Here is a 13,517-nt window from a genome sequence, read left to right on the forward strand (position 1 = left end):
AGACATCTATACTGTTTTCTTCCACAAAAAGTGAGAATCCTTCCCATGTCCACATCTCAGGAAGCTGCCTGACATACCAAACTCAAAAGTGATCTGAAACAACCATTTGCAATACAAGGCCTCCAGAAGCTCCAAGCAAAAACTACAGCTAATTTTTAACTAAGAGTATTTGAGCGGTCCCATGCAACTGGCCACTTATGGCTCAGCTTATTTTGACAGAATTTTCAGGAGATAAAAGTTTGTAAAACATAAATATATATTAATATATGAATAAATATATAAAATGTTTATGTTATATAATAGATATTACATACATTTATTATTTGAAATAAATATATATTAAAATAATAGTCATATATAATATGTATTTATATATGTACATATAAACAAGCAAAAACCTGAAGGACTCTTTTTTTTTTTTTTTTTTTTAGACGGAGTCTTGCTCTGTCGCCCAGGCTGGAGTGCAGTAAGGCTGTCTCAAAAAAAAAAAAAAAAAAAAAAACCGGAAGGGTGAACTCCCGAGTAGCTGGGACTACAGGCGCCCGCCACCTCGCCCGGCTAGTTTTTTTGTATTTTTTAGTAGAGACGGGGTTTCACCGTGTTAGCCAGGATGGTCTCGATCTCCTGACCTCGTGATCCGCCCGTCTCGGCCTCCCAAAGTGCTGGGATTACAGGCTTGAGCCACCGCGCCCGGTCCTGAAGGACTTTTACAATAGTTTTCTATTGAGGGGGACAATCATGAGAGTAAGCCCTATTCTAAATCACTAGAATGCGTGTGTGATTAGGAAAATTCAAAATGGACAAATAAGCCAACCTTGTCCCACACGGCTCCCTATCATACAGAACCTGCTTCTGATAATAACTATGTAGTAATAATAGCACTTTAGACTTCAATATCACAAATGTTTCCACAGATATTAACTAATTTGTTCTCAGTTGGTCTTCTCAAAAATCCAAGGAGAAACAGTCAGGTACACATTATTGCCCATTTTAGACAAAAGAAAGCTGAATGTATAAACAATATATCATTTAAGAAACTTCTCAAGTTGCAGTGTTATGGAAAATGGCAGAGTGAAACCAGCAATCCAAGGTAAAATACAAACAACAAATACCTTCCAAAGACTCTTTAATATACACATAAAATTTAAATCTACTTTGAGCCATTTGGTTGAACAGTTGCATTCTTTTCAAGTTACTTTAGAGTTGTATAATAATATTTTACTTTATCTCTGCAGCAATGATCTGAGTACAGATATTTTATTTTTTACCTTTGAAAATCTCACTGTATTTTATCATTTTTTGTGGCTGAGAATTAAGAATTCATTGCTCTCATTAATATAATAAAATTTATTTTTCTTCACTGAAAAAACAAACAAAAATATACACATAAAATTTAAATCTAGAAAGGAAGGAAGGATTGTTCCAGTAAGAAGCATGTCTTCAAATCCTAATAAATTCATGAGAGCGCTCAGGTGAAAAATCATACAGTGACTCTTCCAGTGGTGACAGATCTACAGGTAGAGCCAAGATTCTCCTGACAGCCCACCCTCTGCTCTTTTAACCCCACCATGCTGTTGATTCCCAAAAAGTACAGTGAAAGTCCCAGCAACAGAAGAAAGGGGGAAGCTACTCTTTCTCAATTTGAAGGGACAGATTTAGAAACAGAAATGGAACTGAGGGAACCCCCATCATTAAATTCAGCCAAACCCCCACACATAATCTTTGGGTCTTTTTTCTCGATTTCAGCTCAGACTCCTCTATCTTTTCTTTCTTTTCCTAAAGACACATTTGGAGATGAAACCATTCATAACTGCCCATCCACAGACAGTTTGTGGCAGCATAATTGACAATGAGTCTGCTGCAAAAAAATGAAAATGCTGTTTTAATAACCTTGGCCTAAAATACATTCTGTTGTATGCCTCAAAGGGCTTCAATAAAAAGTCAACCTGTAGAGACATATTTTCTTGGCTTAAACAACAATCCAAAGCATATAAATGTAGTCCAACTATAATGACATATTTATAGGCCAATAAAGCTTACACTGCAGCTTTCATACTTCGCTTAAAGGAACTCTGTAAGAATCAGTGTTACAAAAAATAATTTGATTTTTTTTCAAACTATAGCCCAAGGAATAAAAAATGCAAGTTTGCTATGCTTAACTGATAGTGTTTATATTCCTTACTTGCTAAAAATTTTGTAAAACGAAATAATTCTTCATTTGACTACTTTCAACTGCCATACCAAATACGGGTATCAAGTCCACTTTATTATAAAAGCTAAGTACTGTAATTCTAAAGACAAAAATAAATAACTAGAGGCTTGTGTGGTGAATGATTTAATCAACCCAATTCTTCTGGAAAAACAGGTTCTTGTGTTCATTATGCTTATGAATAATACATTCCTTAACCCTCCTATTTTAACATAGTTATTTTTCTTTTTTTTTTTTTTTATAAACTTCAGTATGAAACAGTCTGAAAGAAGGTAAAATATCTCACTGAGTAAAGTCATAATTTGCATTGGTTTCATATTGAACTTTCTTTCTTTGAAAAGGACAAAGAGGAGGGAAGAGAATGAATGCACTTTGCCACATCTCAGAAGTGTTTTTTAAGATTATTAGTTTTTCCACTATCCAGATCTGTAGTTTTAGTCATCAACCATTAAGAGTCTTAAAACGAAAACTCTAGAGAGTTTTAAAAAGCAGAAAGATGACATCCTCAAATATTGTCTAAATGTGCTCCCTCAAGGGGGAAGGGGATAAAAAAAAAGAAAGAGTTGTGATTTGAATCAGAGCATTTATTGGAAGCTGCCATGTGGGGCAGAGTTTCTCTTTGTGGAGTATTAATTTGTTGGCAGACACACATTTGTGAGAACATTCTTGTTTTTTTTTACTATTCAGAGAGAGACAGGAAGTGACACAAACTGGGATTAAAGGGAACTTATTCTACCTAAACACTGAGCAAGTAAAGTTCTTTAATGAGCTTTTATATTTTAAAATCCCTTCTCTAAGAACCGATCTAATTATTTTGTTATTATTGATGTTTTAACACTATGAAGTAACTCAGTTAAAAAACAATAACATGTTGGAGTTTTACTTTATCCATAGAAAGGTGAGATCTTTCCGTTCTTTGCTTACTTCCACCAGAAAAAAGGGGGGGTCTCAAATAATCTCACAGTTCATCTTCTTTCTTTGGTAAGAACAATGAGGAGTTGGAAGGGTTCTACAGAAGGAAAAACCTAGTAAGTGTGTGAATTTCCATTAACAATGTGGTATTGGAGGTGGTTTCAGTGTGACCAACAGAAAAGGAGATAAGAAAACCACTGTGGAGAAAGAAAAGTACAGACAACAAATATTTTGATGTTATAGACAGAGAAAGGAAGAGGCTGAAGAGAAAGTTGTGGGGAAAGGAATGTGTAAAGAAAATGACACCCCCTATCTCTTCAATATAAATCCTGACAATGTAGACTTACCAACCTTAGATCAGGCAGATAATGGAAACTCATTACATTAAGGAAAGTTTTTGTTTCTCTTTCCACATTATTACAACACAGTGTGCATTCCAATTACAAAAGCTATTTGTCTCAAATTCCTCACAGTTCATAGCAACTGAGTAGAATTTCAAGGCCCTAAATTCTATCCTTAAAGGGGTATTTTACATTAAAATTTTTTTAAGTACATGGTGTTTCTTGTTCCCCAGGGGAGAGCCTCCCAATCAACTCTCCTGTTGATTATTTTACCTTCTTCAGCACTGATCATAAAGCTGTCTCCAAAATGAGACCAAAACAAACAAACAAACAAAATCAGAGTCAACCTAAGAACCCTGCTTTTTTAGACAGAGTCTCGCTGTTGTCGCCTGGACTGCAGTGCAATGGTGCGATGATTTCGTCTCAATGCAACCTCTGCCTCCCAGGTTCCAGCAATTCTCCTGCCTCAGCCTCCCGAGTAGCTGAGATTACAGGCCTCTGCCACCATGCGCGACCAATTTTTGTATTTTTAGTAGAGAAGGGGTTTCACCATGTTGGCCAGGCTGGTCTCGAACTCCTGACCTCAGATGATCCACCCGCCTCAGCCTCCCAAAGTGCTGGGATTACAGGCGTGAGCCACCGCACCCGTCCTGGAACCTTTTTATCAATACACATTCCTTGGCCTTTCTTTAGTCCTACTGAATGAAGAATCTAGAGAAGCTGGACTCAGTAATCAGTACTGTTTTTTAAATTTCTTTCATGAGTCTAATGAGCAACTAGATTTAAAAACCACTCATCTAGATTTTCCAGGTCAAACCACTTGCAAGTACTGTGACCACTATAAACCAATTCCTCTGGAATCAATTGCAAAAAGGTAGAATATGGACCTTCTTTTTTTTAGAATCCAGGAGGATCAACTTCTTAATTCTTTGGGTGGAATTAAGAAGTTAGACTTATTTTCCTGTTCATTAATAAATTATCCATTTTAAACACAATTTTAAACATAAACCTTGCTATAAATACTCTTGTTTATATGTGTGACATCAAGCTTAACCATCTACACATCCTTTTGTCCCCTGTGGGTTTCCTGTTTAATTTTTTATTAGTAACAGTATATTCCATAACACACACACAAAATTAAACAAACAAAAGAAAGGTTTTAATGTTAAGGAAAACATAAGACAATGGCAATACAACTTGGATCATACATTAGGAAAGTAACACAACAGATGTATTATTCAGCATTATCGCAAGTCATAAGACTAGTCATTGTGTGTTCACAAAACTGGGGGGTGTAACAGTATATATAGGAAGACTATTAAAAAACTCTTTGGCTTTAGAAGGAAAACCACTAGCTTAATAATTTTCTCTAAATGTGCACGTGACAATCAGGCTGCCATATCCAAAATGTTCCCGTCTGACATCAACCAAAAGATGCCAGGAAACTGTTGATAGTTAAACTCAAACTGCAAGAAAATATTAATGCTATTCCCAAAACACAGCACAGCTCATCACAAACCAGAGTCACATGAAAGCCACAGTCAGTTACTGGTGTTATTCAGTCTCTTTATGCCAATTAAAATAAATTGCCTAGGTTTGTTGTAATAGTTAAGTTCTGGGTTTAAAAAAAAAAAAACAGGAAGCTGTCACATTAAGGCATAAAATAGGACTGCAAAAATCAGCATTGTGCGCAAATGAAAGAAAAAGATGCCTTAATATGTTAAAGCGCAGTTCCTCTTTGCCTAAAGAGGAAATAACTAGTCTAAATCAGAGGTCAACAATTTTCGTCTTGAGCAATGCTAGGAGAGCAAATCAGTGAAGGACATGGGAATACAAACAGAAGGGAAAAAAAGCAATGAAAGGACACAAAATGTCACTGGGGAAGAAAGTGTTAAGAAAAAGCAATATAACTAATTATGGAGCCCCTCGTTTATGCCAGTCAATGTGCTCTACCCTTTCTATCTCACATCTCACAATAACCCTGTAAAGTTTCCCTATTTTTTAGATGGGGAAACTGAGGCTTATAAGTTAAATTATTTGCCTTAGGCCACACAGCTAAGTAAGCAGCAGAGTTAGTATGCAAACACCAACCAGCGTAACTACTCCACAGTCCAAGTTCTCCTTTAAACTTACAGTGGAAGAGGGAAGGAAGCAAAATATATATATATATATATGCAAAAAATATATATATATATGCAAAAAATATATATATATGCAAAATATATATATATATATAGATGGTACCACTGAACGCTAAAGGATCAAGCAAACCTATGCCATTGGTTGCCAACCAGTGGATCCCCTGGCTTGACATTGTTTTCTTGCTCCACATTGAGGAAGTCATCTCTTTTCCTCAGTTTGTTTTCCACTCAATGTAAAACATGAAATTGGGACATGGTGTTAATAGATGTCATACTACATACTTATAGCAAGTATATAAACTCTTTATTAATTAAATTTCAGGTGCTATAATCAAATCGTCTGCCTTGACATCACACTGAAAGTTGTTCAGAACCACTGTATCACCCCAGAGCAAGGATCCACACATAAATGGTCCTGTGATCCAACAGGTAACACTCATTCCTTACCCATCCAGTCATTTCTCCATCCATATTCTTAGGCCCCTTTGAGGTTAAAGAAATTTTAAATATATTTATATACAAATGATAGCGTTTCCAGAAAAATCTACAACCGAAAAGTTACTATATACGCCCACACATTAGATTTAAAAGTACGAGTCATATTTACCCAGGTCTGCCTTCTCCTTGAGAACATCTTTGAAGTTGAGTCCACTGTTTAGGGTTGACTGCCTGTACTTCAGCAGAGCTTCCTTCTGTCCATTCCTTCCCAAGGCCTCAGTTTTCACGGGTCCAGCGTGGAGGCCACATCTCCACTTGGAGAAATCAGAATGTACCCACTTGACCAGGTCTTCAAGCTTCACAATCACCTTTTCGGAAACAGCAATGACTTCATCCTACAAGAGGTGGTTGGGGAAGAACAAAAAACGGTTATTTATAGGTTTGAGGGAAATGATCCACTCTCCACAAGGCCCACCTGAAATGCCATATGAGTGGTTTAACCTAATGCAAGCAGACTGTGTGCATTTTGGTGACACAGAATCTTTAGTAACTCACTTCATTTCAATGGTTTTTCACTGCTAGTTGTTTAGTTAAGGAATAAGTTTTGTATTTGTTACACAATTAGAAAGTATCCAAAAATAGGACAGTAATTCTAATAGCCATTTTTAATGTTGGTTGCCCAAGCTCACACTCTACCTAGCTGACCACTTGGGTGAAAGCTAGTTTTTAGGTGTAATTAATGGCAAATGTAAAAAGTGAAAGCTAGATGACTAATGGTGAGCCTGTCTCTACATAAATGGTCTAAGTAAATCTAGGATTCTTGGAACTCTGACTCACCCCCAAATTCCTATGTTTATGGTACATTTTCCCTTGGCTTATACACAAATATTGAATTTAACTTTTGTCCTAAAAATTAAATAAAACTGTGATGTAATCCCAAAAGAAATACTTCATAAATGTTATGTGCTTCCCACTGAAAGAAACTTACACATTCTCATGTTTCTGAAAAACTTTGTAAGCTGAGAAATGAACTGATTTTTTCTTTTAATACATACGGGGTAGAGGGTGAGAGGGTGAGTGAGGAAAAAGTCTTTGAATCTAAGAAAAGTAGTTGAAATGTAAGTTTCTCCTCTGGATCATAAATTTGAATGTTAAGCATCTTTAATTGCTTCTAGGAAACAACCAACTTTTCTGACTCAGAATTAATCCAGCAAGATATTTAATAGACATCCATACATGGAACAAAGGGAGGCCCCTTCACCCGAAGATTCTTTGGAAAAGGCTCAAGAAGATCATCTCACTGGGTTTTAAGTTATTTAAGCATTGACATTTCAACTTGAACTGACTTCTTTCATTTTTTTTAGTTCACATTTCTGAAGAAAGCTTAGCTGTGAAAACCCCTAAGCTTACAAAATCTTAGAAATATTTCTGACAAACAACAACAGGAAGATGTTTCAAAGCTATTAAACAAAAGGAATTCACAACTGATTTTGGCTAATTTTGCTGTTAAACAGGACTTCTTCCTCCTCCCCAAACATGACTTTTTCTTCCTCCTTTTGCCCCACCGACACACACACACACACACACACACACACACACACACACACACACTTCTCCAATTCGAACAAAAAAAGGTTATTAGGATAACCTTCACATAATAAGAAGCCCTGGGTTGAGGGTTTTTTTTTTTTTTTTTTATGTTTTAAGGTAGAATCTAAAATTTCAATTTTCCTCACTGAGTTCCAAGCTGCTTCTGAGAAGAAAGTCTGTTAGGCAGCAGCAGAGTAACAAATACTCTATCAAAAATGAAAAGTAAAACTTCAGTAATGGAATCTTTTCCCTTATCATGATTAAACATGAACTACCACTAAACGGGAGACAAAGTGGGAAACTGTGTTTTTATCCTCTGCCCAAGAAAAAATTTGAGTACTTTATAAACAATGGGGCCCATTACAAAGTACCATTTCAACGGATGATTTCCCTCAGATTCACCACACCATCCTCTTGAAATAAAAGATCTGTAGTTGTCATGCATTTTATAGCTATTTTCATGGTGATTATTAAATGTCAGAATAAAGTCAGGCTAGATATTGTTTCAAAGCATATGGGAACAGCTTCTGGACAGGGCACACCAGAAATCAAGTTTAGAATGTACTGGAAAATAATTAGGTGTATCAGTCTCAACATTAGTAAAGAGACAATTTGGCAACATTTTGACTACATACGGTTTCCCAGAAGAGACAAGTTTGTAGATGAGTGTTATTTTCAAATAGCTCTCTGATCAAATGATTATCATTTCAATTACTAGTTGCTTCAGATCTTTTCCAAGAAATGGCATGACTATCTTTGGATGGCTTACAACACCTTCCAAAGAAATAATTTATTAACCAAGAGAAAATACTATCCTTATGATGTCATTAATGAATAAACCCATCTTTTATGATTCAGTCTATAGGTTTTATCCTCCCTTTTTCTTACTCTCTCAAACAGATCTTTCATGAATATACACACACACATAAAAACAAATGCAGGGATTCACATAAACATGTATAAGCCATAAACCCAAGTTTGGCTTAATTGTGAAACCACCAGTATGTTTTACTGTGGATTCACAGAGAAACTGGCCCTGCCACATTGTCAAACGCCATGGAAGGAAATCTGATAAGGAGAGGAGGGGGGAGCAACAAGCCAACACCCTCCTCCCACCACAAGAAAACAAAAACTAGCCAACATATATATAGAAAATGTCTCAGGAAACATTACTTTGCGCACACAATGGCATAAATCACATGTTCGCATTTACTATTCTAAGCAAGTGCTGACTAAAGTTCCTAATACTCACCATTCTTGGGCAAGTCTCTATGTCTAAGAAAAGAATTTCAATAAGCTCATCTCATGATTACATTAGCTCTCTGCAAACTGAGAATTAGCACTGGATAAATATTGCTGATTTACTCTAATACAACACAAAAGGAACACAAAGAAATACACTTTGTTATTCTATGAATGTACCTTGGCTTTTCAATTAACCCAGCTCTTAATCAATATTTATGTAGGCTGTGTTGAGCCACGTTCTAAGTCCTTATCCCCTTTCGTCACTGTTTTAAACTGCCTATTTCTGTAATTTGGATTTAGTTTCTACCGTTGTACAAAAACAGCTCATTTAATCATAAATCCTCTAAGTCAAGAGGAGCTCATCCAGTCAAGAAGTCACAAAGCAGTCAGCCCATGTGCATGGCGGGCCCTTCCAAGTGTTCTAAAACTTGGGAAACTTTACACAAAAATACCCAGACCTCAATCTTCTCTCATCAAATAAAATAAAGGCCAAAAAAATAAAAATAAAAAACAGTTGAAACTGATAGAAGCTGCCTTCTTCAGATAAGATGTAAAATCCCCACCACTCCCTATTGTATCGCATTCAGTCTAGTTTCCCCTTAACTATCTGGCCCCCGTGGGCACCAGACATTTAAACTTGTAACATTGATTTAGTTCACCTTTCTCATTTTACTGATGAGGACAGTGAGGTTCAGTGACATGTCTAAGAACCAACTGATGGCAGGACTTCAACAAAGATCTAGGTTTCCCATGTGCCAAGACAGCATCTTGGACTCTGCAGCCAGATTGCTTGGATTCAAATTCCAGCTCCGGAATTAACTTGTTGTGGAACCCTGAGCAACTTCTTCAACCTCCTTGTGCTTCAAAGTTTTTTTTTTTCTTTCTTTTTTTTGTAGAAAGACAGTATAATAATTCTGTCTGCCTTGTACAGCAGTAATTGCCAGGACTCAATGGGTTGATACAAATGAAGTAGCATGTTAGAATTAGCTATCATGATCATTGTTGTTTCTTCTCTACATTAGTGTTTTCCAAACCGTGGCATGCAGAGACGATTTTAGATGGTTCAGAGGTAAACTTTCAATTTAATTTAATTTAATTTAATTTAAGTTATTTATTTATTTATTTGAGACAGAGTCTCACTCTGTCACCCAGGCTAGAGTGTAGTGGTGCAATCTTGCCTCACTGCAACCTCTGCCTCTCGGGTTCAAGCGATTCTCCTGTCTCAGCCTCCTGAGTAGCTGGGATTACAGGTGCCCGCCATCACACCTGGCTAATTTTTGTACTTTACTATTAGTAGAGATGGGGTTTCACCATGTTGGCCAGGTTGGTCTCAAACTCCTGACCTCTGGTGATCCACCCGCCTCGGCCTCCCAAGGCGCTGGGATTACAGGCGTGAGCCACCGCACCTGGCCCAGAAATAAACTTTTAAAATGTATATTAAGTTTCTCATTGCTTATTTGTTTTGTATTTACTATTTATGGGAAGGTGGTACTGGTTTTCTATTTATAGGAGATATAGCAAGTTTCCTCTTTAAATAAATTTAAGTTTTAAAAAAGGGCCAATTTGAACATAGGCATTAAGTAAACACAGGGAACATGTGGATGTAGCTAGGAAAATAAAAGTCAAGATGCTATGAAAATAAAATTTGGAACAATGTGGTATATCATTGGTTTTCAAAGTGGGTTCAGAAACCCTTGGGAATCCCTGAGACCATTTCAGATGCTCCACAGGGTCAAAACAATGATCCTAAAACTACTAAGACATTACTGGCTTTTTTCACTCTCAGCCTCTTTCAAGTGTATATATAGTAGGGTTTTCCAGAAATGATGTGACATGTGATATCACAACAGAGTGAATGCAGAAGGAGATATGAGAACTCAGCCCTCTATATAAAGCTAGACAGTAAAGAGATTTACAAAAAATGTAAAACAATGCCACTGTTCTAATTTTTTGTTGTTTTTGAAAATATGGTTAACTTTCATAAAAAGTGTGCTACATTTACATAATGAGTTTATATTGCTATTTAATTTTATTTTTAAATTAACTTACAGTAAAATTTCCTTTTTTGCTGTACAGTTCTGCAAATTTTAACACACGGATAGACTCATATAACTACCACGACTCTATTGTCAGGATACAGACTAGTCCATCACCCTCAAAAATCCCTCATATTAATTATTAGTAGTAACCCTCTCCCTCCACTCCCCACCAGCTCCCGGCAACTACTGATTTGTTCTTGCTAAAGTTTTTTCTTTCCTAAAATGTCATATAAATTGAATCATACAGTACAATCAGGCTGCTTTAAGAAGCAGCTTCAAAGAATAATGCCTTTGAGATCCATCCATCCATGTGGCTGCGTGTATCAATAGCTTATTCCTTTCTGCAGAGTTCTTATGTATCCATGGTATGGTTGTGTCCCAAAGTTTGTTTATCCACGCACTGACTGAGGGACATCTGGGTTGTTTCAGTTTTGGTGATTACAAACAGAGCTGCTATAAATTTCCATGTACGGGCATACCTCTTTTTATTGTGCTTCACTTTACTGCACTTCACAGATACTGCATTTTTTTACAAATTGAAGGTTTGTGGGAAGCAAGTTTTGCGGCCCCATTTTTCCAACAGGAGGTGCTCACTTTGTGTCTCCAGGTCACATTTTGGTAATTCTTGTGATACTTCAAAACTTGTCATTACTGTTTTATCTAGTATAGTGATCTGTAATCTTTTTTTTTTTTTTTTTGAATTGAAGTCTCTCTCTGTTTCCCAGGCTGGAGTGCAATGACACGATCTTGGCTCACCGCAAGCTGCACCTCCCAGATTCAAGCTATTCTCCTGCCTCAGCCTCCTGAGTAGCTGGGATTACCGGCATGTGCCACTACGCCCACCTAATTTTTGTATTTTTCGTAGAGACGGGGTTTCACCATGTTGGTCAGGCTGGTCTCGGACTCCTGACTTCGTGATCCGCCCGCCTCAGCCTCCCAAAGTGCTGGGATTACAGGCGTGAGCCACCGCACCCAGCCGATCATTGTTCTTTAATGTTACTATTGTAATCGTTTGGAGATGCCACAAACCATGCTGATATAAGGTGGCAAACTTCATTGACAACTCTTTTGTGTTCCGACTGCTCCACTGACCTGCCTTTTTCCCAGTCTATCTCCCTCTCCCCGGGCCTACTTATTCCATAAGACTCAACAATAATGGGCTAATTAATAACTCAACAAGGGCCTCCAAGTGTTCAAGTGAAAGTAGGAGTCCCATGCCTCTTCCTTTAAATCAAAAGCTAGAAATAATTAAGCTTCGTGAGAAAGGCATGTCAAATGCCGAGAGAGGCTGAAAGCTAGGCTTCTTGCACCAGTTAACCATGTTGTGAATGTAAAGGAAAAGCTCTTAAAGCAAATTCAAAGCACTACTCCAGTGAACACACAAATGATAAGAAGGCAAAACAGACTTACTGCTGATATGGAGAAAGTTTTAGTGGTCTGGGTAGAAAGATCAAACAAGCCACAATATTCCCTTAAACCAAAGCCTAATCCAGAGTAGGGTCCTAACTCTCTTCAATTCTGTGAAAGCTAAAAGAGGTGAGGAAGCTGCAAAAGAAAAGTTGGAAGCTAACAGAGGTTGATTCATGAGGTTTAAGGAAAGAAGCTGCCTCTGTAACTTTCAAGTATAAGGTAAAGCAGGAAATGCTGATGTAGAAATTGCAGCAAGTTTTCCAGAAGATCTAGCTAAGATAATTGAAGGTAGCTACACTAAAACAACAGATTTTCAGTAGAAGATGAAGCAGCCTTATATTGGGGGAAAAAATACCATCTAGGACTTTCATAGATAGTGACATGTCAATGTCCAGCTTCAAAGCTTCAGAGGACAGGATGATTCTTCTGTTAGGGGCTAATGCAGCTGGTGATTTTAAGTTGAAGCCAATGCTCATTTACCATTCTGAAAATCCTAGGGCCTTTCAGAATTATGCTAAATCTATGCTGCCTGTGCTCTATAAATGAAAAAACAAAGTTGGGTTGAGAGCACATCTGTTTACAGCAGGGTTTACTGAATATTTTAAGCCCACTGTTGAGACCTATTGCTCAGAATAAGAGATTTCTTTAAAAATATGACTGCTTATTGACAATGCACCTGTTCATCCAAGGCTCTGATGGAGATGTACAAAGAGATGAATGTTGTTTTTATGCCTGCTAACACAACATCTATTCTGCAGTCCATGGATCAAGGAGTAATTTTGACTTTCAAGTCTCATTATATAAGAAATAAACGTTATGAAGCTATAGCTGCCATAGTGATTCCTCTGATAGATCTAGGCAAGGTAAACTGAAAACCTTCTAGAAAGGATTCACTGTTTTTGATGTCATTAAGTACATTCAGATTCATGAAAGTGGGTCAAAACATCAATATTAACAGAAGTTTGGAAGAAATTGATTCTAACCCTCATAGGTGACGACTTTCAGGAATTCAAGATTTCAGTGGAAGAAGTAACTGCAGATGTGGTGGAAACAGCAAGATAACTAGAATTAGAAGGGGAGCCCAAAGATGTGAATGAATTGCTGCAGTCTCATGACAAAACTTGAACAGATGAAGAGGAGTTACTGCTTATGAACGAGTAAAGAAAGGAGTTTCTGGAGATGAAATCTACTC

General features: G+C 37.1%; 1 protein-coding gene across 1 annotated transcript in view; it reads right to left on the bottom strand.

Moving 5' to 3' along the window:
* Window positions 1-13,517, bottom strand: part of ARID5B (AT rich interactive domain 5B (MRF1-like)) — a 194,932-nt gene that overhangs the window by 150,130 nt on the left and 31,285 nt on the right. Inside the window, exon 3 of the mRNA XM_011988310.1 lies at window positions 6,211-6,436. Within this exon, the coding sequence (XP_011843700.1) occupies window positions 6,211-6,436 (226 nt within the window). The remainder of the gene's footprint in view (window positions 1-6,210; window positions 6,437-13,517) is intronic.

This window comes from Mandrillus leucophaeus, unplaced genomic scaffold (genome assembly GCF_000951045.1).
Source record: "Mandrillus leucophaeus isolate KB7577 unplaced genomic scaffold, Mleu.le_1.0 Scaffold327, whole genome shotgun sequence".
In the NCBI taxonomy this organism is placed as follows: domain Eukaryota; kingdom Metazoa; phylum Chordata; class Mammalia; order Primates; family Cercopithecidae; genus Mandrillus; species Mandrillus leucophaeus.